The 17,972-nt window shown below is 41.8% G+C and overlaps 1 protein-coding gene across 1 annotated transcript in view; it reads left to right on the plus strand.

Moving 5' to 3' along the window:
- syngap1b (synaptic Ras GTPase activating protein 1b) overlaps positions 1-17,972 on the plus strand; it is a 119,928-nt gene that overhangs the window by 41,628 nt on the left and 60,328 nt on the right. The window contains 1 exon segment of the mRNA XM_034211314.1: positions 14,975-15,080. Within this exon segment, the coding sequence (XP_034067205.1) occupies positions 14,975-15,080 (106 nt within the window).

Consider the following 17,972-nt stretch of genomic DNA (forward strand, 5'->3'; position numbering starts at 1 on the left):
AATAGCTTTATATAAATATTTCTTAATGCATATTTATTTTACTTATTAGACAGAACACAAAAGGGCCAGTTTAAGTAAACACTTGACAATGCTTTAATAAAAGCAGTGTTCTTCAGCCTGCATTTATCTGGGCAATGATTTAGCAGTTGTTCCGTTCTTCAGCTGTTTTAACACATTCACAGCTGAAAGCTTCACGGTGAAAACGCCAACCTTCTGCTGTTAAACTCACAGAATATACATGAAAAAAAGACCTTTCTGAATATTTGTTCCCCTGTAACTAACCTTGTTAGTGTTGATTCACTTAAATACTTTTGTTCCCAAGTTTGTGTATGGATGTCTTAAAAACACAGATGCATCTCTAAACCTGCTGCTGATTGTGAGTAAGATCTCATCCTGTTCCCTAGGCCAGGAGAGGGTACTGTTCTTCTACTTTCATACTTCCTGCTTTGCAAAAAAACATTTCCACACACCTTATTACAAAGTTTAAGGCAAGATTGGAGATTCATAACACCATTTTAAAATCCATAGGTCTTACATATAATGTTGGTCTTAAATTCACTTTAAAGCCTTTAACTCTGAAGCATCTGCACTTTATAGAAGTACAACAGGTTAGCTTCATGTCTGGGTATCAGCACAGCAAATCTGGGGTTTATTATTATATTTTCAATAGTTATCTGCCTCAATGTTGGATGTATTTTTGTATATCTTACACAGTATGTATTTGAGCACAGTGTTTGATTCTAGCCCTGTGCGGACTCAAATTCCTACAGTGTGTTCAGCTATGTTGGCGACTCAATAAAGCAATGAATCATCATGTGGCCGGTCAAAGCACACGGGTGGCGACTTTACTGTAGAGTGTGTGCACGGCTGCCAATAGCGCTTCAGCTTGTCATCACTCAGAGGAATAGAGCACGCTGTGATCCCGATGAGAGACCTGTAGGCTCTGGAGGGATTCAATGGAGAGCCAGTTCAATTAATCTGAGCCCTATCCCTGTCTAATTGTGCCAATAAGGCAGCAGCTGTGAATGGATCTGCAGCAGGACTGACGTGCTGATAGCCATCACCTCGGCGACGGCAAGAGGCTTTAAATATTCATGCCCGTCACTCACCTCATGCAGAGCTGGTGTCACACACACACACACACACACACACACACACACACACACACACACACACACACACATGCACCTCTATCAAATCAAATAAAGTTGTATTTATATAGCACATTTATAAACGATTTTTGGTCGAGCCAAAGTGCTGTACATATAATAAAATTAGCCTACAGTAGAGACACTTTACAGCAAATACAACAGCACAGATTGTTCAGAATATCAGTATGAGGAAAAACAACACCCTCTGTCCTTAGACCCTCTGTCCTTAGACCCTCACATCGTACAAGGAAACACTTCCAGAGAAAAACCCACAGTTTAAGGGGAAAAAATGGGAGAAACCTCAGGGAGAGCAACAGAGGAGGGATCCCTCTCCCAGGACGGACAGACGTGCAATAGATGCCGTGTGTAAATCAAAGAGATAATACATTTTACAGCATATAGACCGAATGTTAGGAAATGCATGTGTCTGTAATAAGAAGATGAATCCACGAGGATGTCAGCTACAATCCTGAGGAAGCCATCAGGGAAGCAGCATGGCGAGACCCAAGGCAGGACCGCAGAGACAGGTTCAGCCATGACCCGAAACGTCCACGACTTAATCCAGAACTCGGGATAGAGGATCCAAGACACAGGACTACAGCAAGAGGATCTGCCTCGACTCCGGTTCCCAGCGTAGATATAGATACAAAACAAGAAAAAAGATTTGGCTGGGTTAATCGGAACAAGAGAATACACAGACAGAGAGGGAAAAGGTCATTGGATAAAAGTTATTCTTGATAACCCTCTAGAAAGATCTCATGAACTTCCCCACTCAATCTATCAAGACCCGAGCACTTCTATTAGAAGTCCAAGGTAAAGGCTATGATTTTCTGTTTATGTGCTTGGCATCTGAGGTCTGCATCACCTATCCTATCCCCTCTTCCTCCTCTCCCTCTCTCTCCCTCTCTCTTTCTCTATTTCTCTCGCTCTTGTCTTTGCCTCCCCTAAGTCCCCTATGCTCAATTCTGTTTTTGATGCCCTACATTGATCCATCACTCTTACCTTTCCTCCTCTTCTTTCTCCCTCTGTTGCCTTCTATCTCCCACCTCTTTTTATAAAAATCCATCTGTTCTTCAATCTCTCCTCTCTTCCCTCTCACTCCCTCCTTCCTTCTGTCTCCATAGTCATTGCAACCACATGTCTTTCATCCCTCTCCATCTTTCTTACCCTCCCCTCTATCTCTCCTTCACAGTTTCCCCCTTTTTGTTTGCCCTTGCTCCTCACCTCATCCACCCTCTCCCGCCTTCCTCCCACCCTCTCTCGGGGGTGACTGGCAGGAGTCTTTGGCTCTCCCACATGCCACCTGTCTCTGTGCTCCTCACAGCTCCATTCACTTGCTTTATCTTCCTATTTTTGTATGAATGATGGCCATCATAAAGCCGCAGTAGAAGCGTCCTCCTGGTGAGCTGAGATGTCGCTTTGGGGAACAAGCTTTCTTTGTTGTTTTCTGAAATGTGTCACTTGTATATTTCTGTTAATCCTCTGTGTAGCTCCTGGTGTGATGGGTTTGCTGAACTGTTTCTTAGTGATGGAGTGGAGGCACTTCATAGGGATAGAAAGGGATAACACCCTCCCTGACATGGCTCATTATAATTGCCAAGCATAATGGACACGCTGACAATATTTGTTGTCTGAGTGGCACGTTTTGACACTGTGCGTCCAGGGCAAAATACCCTTGAAAGTTCAAGAAACGGCTGTGAAATTAAAATGATGTGGCAAAACATGGCGCCTATAATTACAGTGCCCTCTTTTTTGTCATTCTGTACTCAGAAGTAAACGTGACTTCTTATGCCATCTCTCTTGTGCCTCTGCACTCTTTGTGATTGGCAGTATATTCTTCCCAGTGCAGTCCAAGCAAGAAAAATGAAAATCTTTCACAAGCGAGCGTGCAGCCTGAAGCAGACGAACATGTCACTTTGTGTTACTCTGTTGTGTGATCATATATTAGGATTAGCAGGAAATGGATGCAATGCAACACTTCTAAAAATTAGCATAGAGTTGAATCAACACTTCTGGGATGCAGTCAGAACAGAAATGTTAAATCGTATGGTTCAGAAAATTACTAATTTATGCAGAAATCATGAATGGGATTACTTTAAATCTGGGAGTTGTGTTTTTTTCTTTTTATGCCACCCTTAAAACTACAAATGCTACACCCTGTCCACGTGTCATTGGATATTTTCGTTAACTATTCAATTCTCTTTGGCGAAATATGTTTTCAGCAAAAGGAAAGAGAAGTTGAATTGAAAAACTTTAGTAAATGATTAATCACTGAAATACAAATAAAAAGCCAAACATTCATTGCTTCAGTTTCTCCCTTAGGAGCTTCTCTTGTATTTCTTTATCTTCTTTGACAGTAAAATAAATACATTTGGGCTGTTTGTTGGACAAAACTAGTAATTTTCACTATTTTTTCCCCCGACATTTTCTAGAACAAATAATAATTTCAAATGCACAAAATGAGCTGCTAATGGGCCACCAGTTAGCTCAGTGGTTTGAGCTGGCGGCCCATATGCCTAAACCCCTGCCCAGTAAGCCGGTTCAAGTGCCTTGCCTCCCCCTTTCAAATCTGAGAATCTCCAATAAGTGCCCCTTCTGGCCCAAAAAGAAAGAAAGAAAGGTCTGCTAATTATTCAATAAAAACATAAAAGAATGTGTGCATAGTGAGCAGCAGTGCACTAATGCTTTCATCATGAGAACTTTAAAGTTATGCATAGATTGACTGATCATTGATAACAGTTTGACTTTGGCCCTCTAATGTAATAACTGGTTAATATTTCATTTATTTGAACACATTTAAAGACGTTTGCAGTAGTTAAAGAATGTGGAATGTTTTAATGAAGCAGGCTGGTTGTGGACTTCCTCTCTTATATGACCACTCGGGGGAAAATCTGGGTAGGATAAATCAATGCAGCCAATTATAAGACTGAGTAATACATTTTCTGCCACTCGCATTTCTTTGACTCTTTTAAAGAATGCTTGAGGAATGACAGCAATTTCCTCATTACTGAATCTCTCTGCAGGCTGCTCTGCCTCTTTCTGCCCTGTAGGGGGAGCGAGAAGGCTAGCATTGTTTGCTGCCTGCCATCCTCTCCTCCTCCTCCTCCTCCTCCTCCTCCTCCTCCTCCTCCTCCTCCTCCTCCTCCTCCTCCTCCTCCTCCTCCTCCTCCTCCTCCTCTCGTCTCACATTAATATGAGGTGACAGAGTTTCATATATCACCGCCACGCACCAGTGCCCTGTCCCCCAAGTCATGCGTCTGAGCTGTTCTAACCCCAACTGTGCCAGTGGTACAAAAAGACAGTCGGGGGGGGGGCACAGGCCTTTTTTGTAAGAAAGAGCGGATAAATACCCACACACACACTGAAAAGAAGATACACTAGCAATTACATGTATAAAGATTACTTGAGTATATTTTCCTCTTTAGTAAAAGCCCTTTGAATGTTAGTTGTCCCGTTTTTCAGATTTGGTACTGAATATGAAAGCTTCAGTGTGTGAGCTGGCCTGCAAACAAGCCGCGGCACCTCGGTGGCTTTAGCCTGTAGCTTCTGTTGTCACAGTGCATGAAGAGTGACTGTGAGCTGAATAGTATGTTTGCTCATGACCCTGGAGAGCACATTCAGGTGGCTGTCGCATGGGAGTCACAGGGATTAATTATGTAATAAATGTAGGTGGGCAGTGGATCTCAGAAAAGAGGAGAAAGGTTGATTGTTCTAGCGAGATGGCTAACCTGAACCCCTTAGGCAATGTTGACAAAAAAGTATTGGTATTTGAGTAACTATTACATGCCATTTTAATACAAAATGTCAATCACTCAGAAACATAACGTTTTTTTCAAAGGTCATCTTGTCAACAAGGATTTAAATGGCTTTTATCTCAGCGTTTTGATTAATTCGCCTACTCCTGTGGATAGTGTACAGTTTTTTTCTCCTCCTATACCTTGGAGGCTCCTAGACAAAGAGGAAAACTAAGGCTAATTTGTCTCCTGCCGACTTACCAGGAGCATCTGCCAGATCTCGATGACCTTAAAAAGCAATCCTCCACCATTTATCAGTTTTATTAAGAACGATTGTTTTTGGCCATATCTGTCTCTGTGGTGTATAGGGACAATTATGGGTGGTTTGAACTTTTCCAAGAAAATGTAGAACAAATCAACATTTACATTCTCAGTATGTATTTGATGGTCTTCTTCACTATAGTTTACAGTAAATAATATGTTCATTTGCGTTAAAGTAGCAAGATGTTGCTGTCACTTTTTTGTGACCAAGTAATGCTTAGTCTTGCTTGGCATGCATTTTAGCTACATACTTCTTAGCGGTAAACAAATCACACTAAAGTCACAGTTTGAGTTTAATTAAATGTTCCTGCTTATTTACATCATATTATGCTAATGTAATGTTACATAAGCATTTTCGGTGTTAGCATATAAATGAAAGGCCAACAATGTAACGTCTGTGTTGAAGAAATTGTATTTTGGGCCTCTTCAACACTTCCCGGATAAATATTAAATATTAAAGACAAATACTAGGACATTGTATCTGATTTTACTGATACTTAGCCAACAACTTTTGTCCACCTCTACTGTATATGAAAGTATAAAGTATTACTTGTGTTTTTTAAAGTTCTCAGAATTTGCAAATAATAGCAAATTACCCCTCTGGTTCATTGGTGAAAGGCCACAAATGGTCAAAATGTCCGCCCTGTTGGCCTGTTCCCTGTGTGTGTGTGTTAGTGGATATGTGTAATTATGTGAGTGTGACTGTGTGTTTAATGACTCAGTAGCCGGTGCCTGAGGTCAGGAGAAGGAGGAACATCTGTCCATGAAAGGATGTTACTGACGGTCTGAAGGACGAATCGTGCTTTTGGCCGGCTCTGCCACCTATCATGATGCAGGGGACTGTGTGTGTGTGTGGGGGTGTCTGTCTGTGTGTCTGTGTGTGTGACTGTATGCTGAGGTGAAATGTATTTGTGTCTTTGCTCAGATGCACAGCCACATTTTTGTTATTGCCTCTGTGTGTGACCTTATACAGTTTGATGCATTTGTTTGTGTGTGTGTGTGTGTGTCTGCTTGTGTGTGTTTGAGCCAGAGTTAGACCGCCAGCAGGGTTTGATTACTGCCACGTTAAGAAATAATGGATTGCACCATTTTCGTGCACATTACACACTATATTTCTGGAAAAAAAACACTCTCGGTTCTCTTTCTTTCTCACCCAGATTAGTACTTTCTCACACACACTCACACGGTGTCCCACCATATTCCCCTGCTCCTCACAGCTGGGCCTGAGGAAGCAGTAGTGACATATGGGCAAGCCAGCCTGCAGCATCGCTCAACTCAACCTGCCAAGCTGAACAAAAACACCCTCCTCTCTCTCCAGATCAATGGCACTCCCTTCCCTGCCTCCCTCCCCCTTCCTCCATCTCGTCCTCTTCCTCTCAGCTTCCCTCTTCCAATGCCAGGACAGGCTTCTGTCACGTACAGTGTGGAACAGTTGTTTTCTTATGACTGAAATGTGAAAAGCTTGTTCATATTTATTTTCCTGATTGTTGAAATTCTCATCAGGAATGGATCGATTTCAGTCCAGCTCATCACAATAGTCATCATGGACGCTTAAATCCATCTGGCATACAATTTAAGAATCTAATTGGATGAAATTGATTGAGGCGCCACTCATGTCAACCATTCCTTAACATGGCCAAAAAACAAAAAGTAAAAACTGCAGATATTCTAACACTTCAAAGTGTTGTAATTCACTTTTTTTGGATATGATAACTCATCAATTCACCCCAATTAGAAAATTGATGGATTGATGTTTGGCAAACCCCAAATAAGAGACAATGACTAAATCAGAAGGGCGCTTATGTGTATAATAATTTAGTCTTACAATAGATAAAGAAAGCGACTCTGTAGTAACAGTAAAGTGTGCTGTATGTTACAGTTGTACGTTGTACTCTGGAGGATACTGTTTTTTCTTGGTTTCCTCGCTTCCTCTACATTAATAATGTAGGTTGTTTAAACCTTAAGTATTCTAAGGACTGTTCCTAAAACGTACCTTTAACTGTTTAAGATCACAACAAATGATCTGCTGTGCCTGCTGGTCTGGTTCATCTCACCTCGCTCTATATCAGACGGCTTTTCAGGAATAAATCAAAACTTTGCAAGCATACCATCACCTGAAGAATAGTCAGTCTGTAGTTTGTTCTGTATAGTGAAGGCTTTTATGTGGCACCAAACCAAGCCTTTGAACAGAAGTGTATCTCAGTCTAGGTATACTGTGTTCTAAATTAAAGGGTTTCGTTAAATACATGTGTGAGGTTTACATGGTGCCATCTGAAGTGGTGGAAGTCAGTGAGCTGGTTTAATGCGGCCTCTCTGTGGGTGACGAGTGCCACTGTGCCCACTCATAGTCACAACATAGGACCAATCAAAGACGGTCACATGACGAGTAAAATAAGCCTTGAGGTGTTTCCCCCCCGCTGTAAGTACACGTGGGATGCTTATCGGGGGGGGTTTGAAGTGTCAGGGTGGGGTAAGGAGTTATTCTGGCTCTATAAGTCAAGTTGTCAGTGATATATTGCACTGGGCAGGGCAGCAGTAGGGGGGAGAATGAGTGTGCTTGTACTTGTTCAAGTAGATGAAAATTACCATATTTAGCTCCTTGTAATTAGGTAGTATTGGTATCTAGAAGGCTTGTCAAGGGTTTAACTGTTTAATGCTTGTAGATTTAAGATAACGTTAGCTATAAGGAAGTATCTCATCCTGCACCTGTCCGCCGTAACCTTCGTGCCCTCTCCCCCTCTACCTTTGCCTCATCGGTGCTCTCAGCCCTCCCTTCCTCTGACTCGTTCCAACTCCTGCCTCCAAACTCTGCAGCAGAAACTCTCCTCTCTAATCTCTCATCCTCTCTGGACTCTCTCTGTCCTCTCACATCTCGGCAGGCTCGTCAGTCCCCTCCTGCTCCCTGGCTAAATGACACACTGCGTGCTAATAGAACCGTCCTTAGGGCAGCAGAGCGGAAACGGTGGAAATCCAAACACCGTGACGACCTCCTAACCTATCAGGCTCTCCTCTCCTCTTTCTCTGCTTTGATCTCTCAGGCAAAAAGCACTTTCTTTCAAGATAAGATCCAATCTTCCTATTCCAATCCCAAAAAACTATTTTCCATCTTCTCCACCCTCTTGGACCCTCCCAAAGCCCCTCCCCCTCCTCACTTCTGTCAAGCGACTTTGTTAACCACTTTGAAAAAAAGGTTGATGATATTCGCTCTTCTTTTTCTGACTCACCTTTACTCACCGCTGGGTCACCAGACCCTCCTTCCACCAACACACTAACCTCCTTTTCCCCTCTCTCTCCAAGTGAGGTTCTTACCCTCATTACCTCTGCCCGCCCTACCACCTGTCCTCTGGACCCTATCCCTTCAAACCTCCTTCAGACTATCGCTCCTGATATTCTACCGTTTCTCTCCCATTTCATCAACACTTCTCTAACTTCTGGTCACTTTCCAAACAGTCTCAAGGAGGCAAGAGTAAACCCTCTACTAAAGAAACCCACTCTCAACCCGTCTGATGTTATAAACTACAGGCCTGTCTCTCTCCTCCCGTTCCTGTCTAAAACACTTGAACGCGCTGTCTTTAAACAACTCTCCTGTTATCTCCATCAGAACAACCTTCTGGATCCGCACCAGTCTGGTTTCAAGGCAGGTCACTCCACAGAAACTGCTCTCATTGCTGTCACGGAGGAACTGCACACTGCCAAAACTGCATCCCTCTCCTCTGTCATCATCCTGTTGGACCTGTCTGCTGCATTCGACACGGTGAACCATCAGATCCTCCTTCGCACTCTCTAAGAACTTGGAGTGTCAGGCTCAGCACTTTCCCTCCTCACCTCATACCTCAAAGACCGTACCTACAGGGTAACTTGGAGAGGGTCCGAGTCCGACCCTTGTCAATTAACTACAGGGGTCCCTCAGGGCTCTGTTCTTGGTCCCCTCCTCTTCTCCCTGTACACAAACTCGCTCGGATCAGTCATTAGCCCGCATGGTTTTTCATACCACTGCTACGCTGACGACACCCAATTAATTCTGTCCTTTCCCCGCTCAGAGACCCAGGTCGTCGCACGCATCTCTGCTTGTGCAGCTGACATCTCTCAGTGGATGTCTGCTCATCACCTCAAGCTCAACCTTGACAAGACTGAGCTGCTCTTCCTTCCGGGAAAAGATTGTCCCACTCTTGACCTGACAATCAACATCGGCACCGCTGTTGTTTCCCCGACTCAGACTGCAAGGAATCTGGGTGTGATCCTAGATAACAACCTGTCCTTCACTGCAAACATCGCTGCTACAACCCGTTGCTGCAGATACACGCTTTACAACATCAGGAAGATACGTCCCCAGCTGACACAGAAAGCGACGCAGGTTCTGGTCCAGGCTCTCGTCATCTCACGCCTAGACTACTGCAACTCCCTCCTGGCTGGTCTACCTGCATGTGCCATCCGACCTCTGCAGCTCATCCAGAATGCAGCGGCTCGTCTGGTCTTCAACCTTCCTAAATTTTCCCACACCACTCCGCTCCTCCGCTCCCTTCACTGGCTTCCGGTAACTGCTAGAATCCACTTCAAGACACTGGTACTTGCGTACCATGCTGCGAATGGATCTGGCCCTTCCTACATCCAGGACATGGTTAAACCGTACACCCCAGCGCGTACACTACGCTCTGCATCAGCCAAACGACTCGCTGCGCCCTCGCTGCGAGGGGGACCCAAGTTCCCATCAGCAAAAACACGTGGGTTTGCTATCCTGGCTCCAAAATGGTGGAATGAGCTCCCCATTGACATCAGGACAGCAGAAAGCCTGCACATCTTCCGGCGCAGACTGAAAACTCATCTCTTTCGACTCCACCTCGAGCGATAGAATTACTAACAAATAACTGCTAACAGAGCACTTATATACTAATAAAGGACTGGCTTATCTATAGCCAGTTGAGTAGCACTTGAAATGTTTGGCTCTATGAAACCTGATGTACTTATATGATTCTGTTTTCTTCAAGGTTGTGTCTTCCTGGTCGAATGTACTTATTGTAAGTCGCTTTGGATAAAAGCGTCAGCTAAATGCAATGTAATGTAATGTAAAAGTACTAGTTTGCACCCTCTTTCAATTTCAGTACATGAAGAGAAAGAGTTGAAGGTGTTGGTATTCCTGTGCTTACAAAACACGTATTTTGTAACCTTCTCTCAACTCTAACTGTAGATGAAAGTAAACCCATTTGGATTCCATGGCAACAGCTGCAAATCTGGACAGAAAGAAGCATTACTTTAACCCTAGCGAAAATCACCACTATCCCTCCAATAACCACTAAACCATTCAGTGTCATTACCTGTTTGCTACTCCTCCGTACTCCCCTCCCGATTCCCTTTTCATGGAGTCAGAGCTGGCACAGTGCTTAATCATGTGCTATGAAACCACTTTGCTTATTACGTACATTTAGGAACACTATAAATAAACATGGTCGCAATAAAGCTTTAGTATGCAACTGTGGCTTTATGTGCGTTCCTGATCAATGAAGAGCTGGTTGAATGTGAGGTTAATTCAGGTTTACTGTTACTCATTGGTACTAAAGTATATTCCATTAGTCCGACAGAGTGCTCTGCCACTCTCCGCTGTGGTTTTTTAACATTAATCTGGCAAAGAGAATTAAATGAGGCTTACAGAAAAGCTGTGTGCATTGACAAGACTTGAATGAAAATTGTAGCAGGATGGACTAAGAAGGCTTGAATTTAAATGGGTGTCTTTTTTTGTTTGTTCTGGTTTAATAATGTCCCTCTGGTGGCATACAGAATCAAGGGGGTTTACAACTAAATGTATCAATATACTTAAAACATACAAATACAGAGACAACCCACACACACTCAATGACAACAGGGACAAATATTATTGCAATATAAAATGATGAACCATACTGATAGCATGCATCTCAGAAATGGGGGGCCATTTTGTATTGTTAACAGGAATCTGGATTTTCTTAAAAAAATTACTTTGATTAAAACTAATTGTAAGAAAATTACTTAGTGCAAAACATATCAAACAGGACACCATTCATTGCAATATAAACACATATTAAAAGTCACTTTAATACATCTTATAAATAATTAAAAGCAAACTTTGCCAACATTTAAACATTAGCATTGTATGCTAACTAATAATATATCATCCTCTAACAAGCTAAAGTATCTGCCCAATTAAAATGTTGACCTGCTGTGGCACTACAATCATTTTGAATCTTCCTCTGTATACAAAAAATGATTGAAGCTTAATTGTATGGCAATCAATGCAGAGGTATATATCTAATTCAGGATTGAACTAGAGGACAGACGGATAACAAATACAAACTTGAAAAATGGCAAAATCTTCTGACTGTGTCTTCACAAAAGGGAAAACATTAGCATACACGCTCTGTGCATTCTTAAACTGGTCTCATAAAGAATGTATGCAGCTTAATATATTTTTCATAAAGCAGTTTGTACTGTAATCTCATCACAACAAGCAATATGTTGGTCCCAAGGAAGCACTGCTTTACAATGTAGTTTTGTGCACTTTGGTTGCACAAGCAGCAAAGTGGAGAGTAATCATGTAGGCCGTTGATTTATGGTGCTTGTCCCTGATTAAGTTGGATATATGGACTCGTATAAACAAGATCCCGATGCTATGATGTGAGGCATTTTCTGCTTTGCTGGTCTAACTAGATTATGGTTTTGTGTTCATGTGTCCAATGTGATACAGCTATAGCGTGGCAGCAGTAGAATATTAGTAGCTTGAAGTGGAGCAGTGTCTGCATTAAATGTTCATGTACTCCTCTCGCTTTGAAAGACACACATCTGCACGTACAAAAAGTAGTAAAAGATGCAGGCACCCACAAACAAAAAAACCACACACGGTGGGTTTTCATATTAACAGAGGACCTTTTAGAGCAGTGGTTCCCAACCTGGTTGGTGCGCCAAAGATCGCAGGGGGGGGCGCCAGGCCTCAGATGATTTGAGGCCAAATATCATATTTAGACTTTTCTTTTTTCTTTTTTTTACATATAATTTTAACGCAATACATGATTGTCACTAAAAGCCTTGTCTCTACATTACAATAAAATATAACAAATCATTGATTAATTAATTTGAATACAAATTCAAGTTAGTAGCTATTAAAGGCATACAAAGACAGAAATGTATAATTCTTTCTTTAATAGAAATGTTTCTTCTGCCCGTAAAGTGTCCAAACCAGGCTTTTCTGGATAAGCGCATTTTTAAAACATAGTCATTGTCCATGCCGGTTTCAGTTGGATTATTTGTCACAGTTGTCTCCTCCATTTTGTTGATTATTTACGATTTTTGAATCCACTTAAACACATCGGCAAAATCCGGCTTACTTTGAGCATGTGTTTTAAACAGTTTAATCCCTTTGTGAATTGTTTCCACTTCCGCGCCGTCCTTTAATTTCTTCATACAGCGGGAATCCAAATTAATTACTCCTGAGTCCAATAACCATCAAAGTCACTACAATAGTGCTCCTTAATTACGCTTTCATCCTCCTTTAACAAAATACTTCACATTCATCCAGTTTGTGACAGTAGTTGTAGCATTTGTGAGACTTTGAAACTTTAATTACTGCTGTCCCCCCCCCCTGTGTGTGTGGGGGGGGGGGGGGGGGGGGGGGGCGTAACTTCCAACAGGAGTCATTTGGGGGGGGCTCTTGGGAAAAAAGGTTGGGAACCCCTGTTTTAGAGTGAGTGGCACTCGGCTGTCTTGTGGGACATATGGCTCAGTGTGACCTGCCAGTGTCCTTCACTGTTGTTGGCTTCTCCCCAAAGCCCCCGGGCTGCACAGCTCTCTGCAGTTAGCCCCACCTTCTAACACTGGCAGTCTGTGTTCACACCAGCGCTTTTATGTTGCGATGTTGCATTGCTGTTAGCCGCTAGTCTCTATAGGACACACTCAGAGGCACAGCGGCGTTGTATCAGAACACAAACAAGGCCGCTATCATTTCCGCAGACACCTTGACTTTATGAAAGGAAGGAAGATTCAGTTCATACAGGATAGGCTGCAATTCACTTTCCAAGGACTACAATATCCATCTTTGAAACAAGCACTTTAAATCCGTAATTCTGCATTTGTCAAGGCTGCTATTAAGGAGAAACAACTCTAAAACAAGCAGCAAAACAAATACTATACACACTCCGTAGCAACTTTATACATATCTGTAAAATCTGAAACAAGCCAACAGAAGAACTCAACCATAAATATGCCTTTTATAAAAAATATATAGATATAGTAATTTAACAAAGTCTTTATTATTGCAGTTGTATTGTGCAGTGGTGTTAAACTGGACTTCATTTAATTGAGATGTGTTTTAGAATGTTTTGCATGTTACATTTCAAAACATTAGGCAAAGGGAATAATGCAATTACATTCTCCCCCCCTGCCTGAAACGCTGCGATTGGACTTCTTAAATGACTTCCGTAACTTAGTGACATCACTATGCAACACTCGCGCTTTTATTGGCTAGCACTCCAACACATTGTATGTGATAGACTAAGGGGCGGGAGTCGGACATCTCTAAGCGTTGACCATACAGCATCACAACAGAGCCGGCCAGCTAACCAATCAGAGCAGACTGCAGTGGCGCTGCAGCACAGGCAGTAAGAAAAAATAAAGAGCTTTTTGAACATTAAAGCATGGAAATATGTCACAGTAGAGACACTAAATACTAATAAAATGTGCATAATATGGCCCCTTTAAGGAAGACTATAGGGCCGAGTTGTATGACTTGCAATGGAATTACTGCTGCCTGATGTAGCTGCAGAAAACTAAGACTAAAACGCTTCGTACTCTCCAGCTTCTCAGCCCCACCTAGATAATCTAATTGTGTTCTAACACAAACAGCCCAGCATTCAACCATCAATCACATCAAAAATGTGTTATTTTGAAAGGAAACTCATCATGAAATTCTGCAGTCATTTGTGTTTGTCGTGTATTTCTTGGTGTTCTGGGGCCCAGTGCCAACGAAGTACTAGCGTTGTTGTTCAGTTGAGATTTATAACCCTGTACTTTACAATGTATGATGTATTTTCTCAGTGTGACTGGGTTTCAAATGTCCCATTTATTCTCCCTCAAGCCTTACTTTTATGAATTCAGGGACTGTGGGGCCGAATGTAGTGGAGCTGGGAATTGTGGGTTTATTTTTCTATATATTTTTCGTTTTTTTCTTTTGATTTCAATTTCCAGTTCGTCCAGATTAGATGTAATGTATTACACAATAAACTACAGTTGAGGATTTTGAATCCTAGCTTTGTATCATACCACACAAGCCATTCTTGCTTTTACTTTAGTTGAATGATGTGCTACGACTTTAAAGAATAGGATATTACTGCTAGCCTGTGGGTTGCATGGTACCCAACATTAACCTTGAATACATTTCTTGGATTCAGTTGATCTACTTGGTTGCCGTTGGTAGTTTCTTCATTTAAAGGCTTATCAGTTCATTCATGTTTGTGTGATCATTACTAGCATCTACTGTATTTCTACATCCCTTTGGCATTTTTTTTGTTACCAACTATTTTAATTATTTCCCTATTCTGAAAAAGCAGTTTTCTGGCCTTTGAATGCTGAGATAAATGTAGCCGTAGAGGTTTATTACAGAACCGTGATTATATTTCAGGGACATTGTGAAAAGTGCTTTCTAAAATGCTACAAAGAGAAGGGTAAAGAGCCACCTGTGTGTTGATATTCTGTGCAGTGCTGCAGGAGTGTATCTTTGTGTTCTGACCTTGTGCTCTCTCCATGCAGGTACACCCTTTGCTGATGCGCGAGCGGCGCTCAGAGTCTCACAGGAACAAGCTGCTGCGGCGGACAGTCAGCGTTCCTGTTGATGGAAGGCAACATCCCGAGATGGGTGAGCAGACAAACCTTTAAACAGCCTTACTGTAGTTAAAACATGTTCTAATCGGTTGTTAATCAATGTCTAACCAACACTTTTTTGTCTTGCTTAAAAAACATATTTAAAATCCAATTAAATATCTTCAGGTCACTTAGATTCAGATTCAAGATTAGATTCAAGCTTTATTGTCATGTGCACATTACAGTAGCTACAGTGTAGATATGGCAATGGACAACTTAAGTCACAGGCTCTTCCAACAGTGCAACATGAATATATAATAATAATAATAATCCTTATATTTATTATAGCGCTTTATCAATGACTCTCAAAGCGCTTTACAAATACACATTACACATACAGATCATACAGACATGTAATGGTCATCTACTGTGGACAATACCCACAGGAGCAAATTCGGGTGAAGTGTCTTGCCCAAGGACACAATGGCCTGACGCAGTGGGGCGGGAGCAGGTTTCTAACTGGAGTTCCCCAACGCCCCCTTGATCTGATGATCAAACGCACAGACCACTGCGCCACCCGTCCCGTCATATATAGGACATAGAACAAATAAAACAGATAAAATAGTGCAAAAGAATGTTTTGAGATGTGCAAGTACATACAAATATAATAGAAATAATACAAGATAGTCTACAAGTAAATGGAATATGATATATTAGATAAATAATTAACAAGTTGCAAACAGATGAATGTTTATGGATGTTCTTTAAAAAGTTCTGGTGTTGAATAGTCTTATGGCCTGTGGAATGCAACTGTCCCTGAGCACTTAGAACGTGCTATCAATGAAACCTGTCTTTATGGAACATCTTATGGTCATAACATTATTTCAACTAACCTTCCTTATTGTCCATTTTCATTTGCAAGATCGTTATCACCTGTATTACTTTAGCTTGGCTTGTTTATAATAATAGAACAGTTGCATAGCAACAGCAATGATGTAAAGCTCTTTGCATCCTTAAGCCATTACTCTCTGTGTTACTAGCGACGCTCAGCGCTTCACTCTGCATCTGAGCGGAGATAAAAGCAACTCATGGGCTGGGCTGAAGGCAGATGTTTTCTTTCTGCCAGATTTCTCCCAGCTATTCCTTTGTGATGTTGGGTGATTTATCTTGCTTTGAGATGAAACTCACATATATACCTTGATTATCATGATTATCTTCTGAGTTCTCTGTCTCTTTGTTTCTTCCTCTATCTATTTAAGTTTTATTTTTGCAGTCTGCTTTTCTCACTGTTCTTTTTCCTCTCTGCATTTATATTTCTTTATTGTCCGTTCAAACTCAGCTTGGGGTCTGAACCCGACCCTCTGATAGCTGCCTTCCTCTGTGTGTTTTGCCTGACTCAGTCTCTCTGGGCCCTCTACAAATGTCCCGCTCAGTTTCTCCTGCTTCCTTCACCCTCCACCTCTCCGTCTCATTCTGCTATTTTAAGGGCCTCCCCTGCGACGTCCCCCGTCTATGAATCTGCTGTTTTGCCACCTCAACAGTTGTGCTGATTCAACTGGATAAATATTTCCCTATGTTTCCAGTGGCTTTCTGACCTTGAAGCAGTCAAACAATGACACATCAGTTGACATGCACACAACATTTTGACATAATGCTGACACAGCAATGCCAGTTAATATTTCTAATGCGTATTCATATTGAAAACATATCCGCATATCATCATGCTAGGCTACAGGCTATAATGCACTGACACCATGGTGGACCATCTGTAGGGACTATGCTCAAAGAGCCTATGCAAACAAGATTGGTTTAATCTTGTTTGCCTAGGCCCAGAAATTAGGATTGATCAGCTCAATACAAAAGTAAATGGAGGTTTTTGTTAGTCCACAATTAGAGTTTAAATCTACAAAATGCCACATGACCTATTTTACAAAACACCTGACATTACATTACATGTTAGACGCTTTTATCCAAATCAACTTACATACTCTATACTGTGGGCAATCCCCACAGGAGCAATTTGGGGTGAAGTGTCTTGCCCAGGGACACAACGACATGCTGACTGCAGTGGGGTTTGAACCTGTGCTCCCCTGATCCGAACACCACCGCACTAGTCCACTGCGCCACACACCTCCCGTTACATTAAGCAATGATCTGACAAAGGTTCAGTGACAAAATAAACAATCTTAGTCTGAATACAGACACCATACTACAGGGAGCACACAAATCATCAGCAACCAAGCATTATTTTGGCCTGTCAATATGTAACTCACATTACGTTTAGTCGTGACAGCTGAAGTGACTTATGAGTGCGTTTTAGCCTTAAAGTAGCTTTTTCTGTCTTTCTTTATGTAGGTAATTCAATCCAGTATGCATTAAGGGTATTCAGATACTTAACCTCTAAACTATGTTTCAATTTAACACAATTTGGAAACATTTAGGACCACATTCATTCCTTTCCAGAATTATGAATGAATTGTGCCCTCCACAAAATTGGAAGACACAACCTCGCTTTCATCAATAGATTCAAATGTTCGGTCCGTTCAGAATGTTTTCCTGTTCTGAGAGTAGATTAATCTGCAGCTGCAGCAGCTCCCAAACACTCATCCATGTGTTTGTGACAACATTAATACGTCAATCTCGATTCATTATTCATCAGCGGGTAAAAGCCTGCATTTTTCACAAGATATTGATGAATAGAGACATTTGACAACAATCCCAGCTGGATGCCTGATGTAGGGACACACTCAGATGGAAGATATTAAGCTCCACATTCGATATGCGACTAGTCAAACACATAATGCCTCAATAGGTTTTTCACTCCACTGTTGCTGTCATAACACATTAAGCAATGCAGATGCAATCATTTTCCTCTTTCTTTCACCTCTTTGTGCCTTTAAGTTTCACACAAATATTTTAGATCCAGGAGCCAATTAACACATAATGA

The sequence above is a fragment of the Gymnodraco acuticeps genome, unplaced genomic scaffold, assembly GCF_902827175.1.
Source record: "Gymnodraco acuticeps unplaced genomic scaffold, fGymAcu1.1, whole genome shotgun sequence".
NCBI classification, from domain to species: Eukaryota; Metazoa; Chordata; class Actinopteri; order Perciformes; family Bathydraconidae; genus Gymnodraco; species Gymnodraco acuticeps.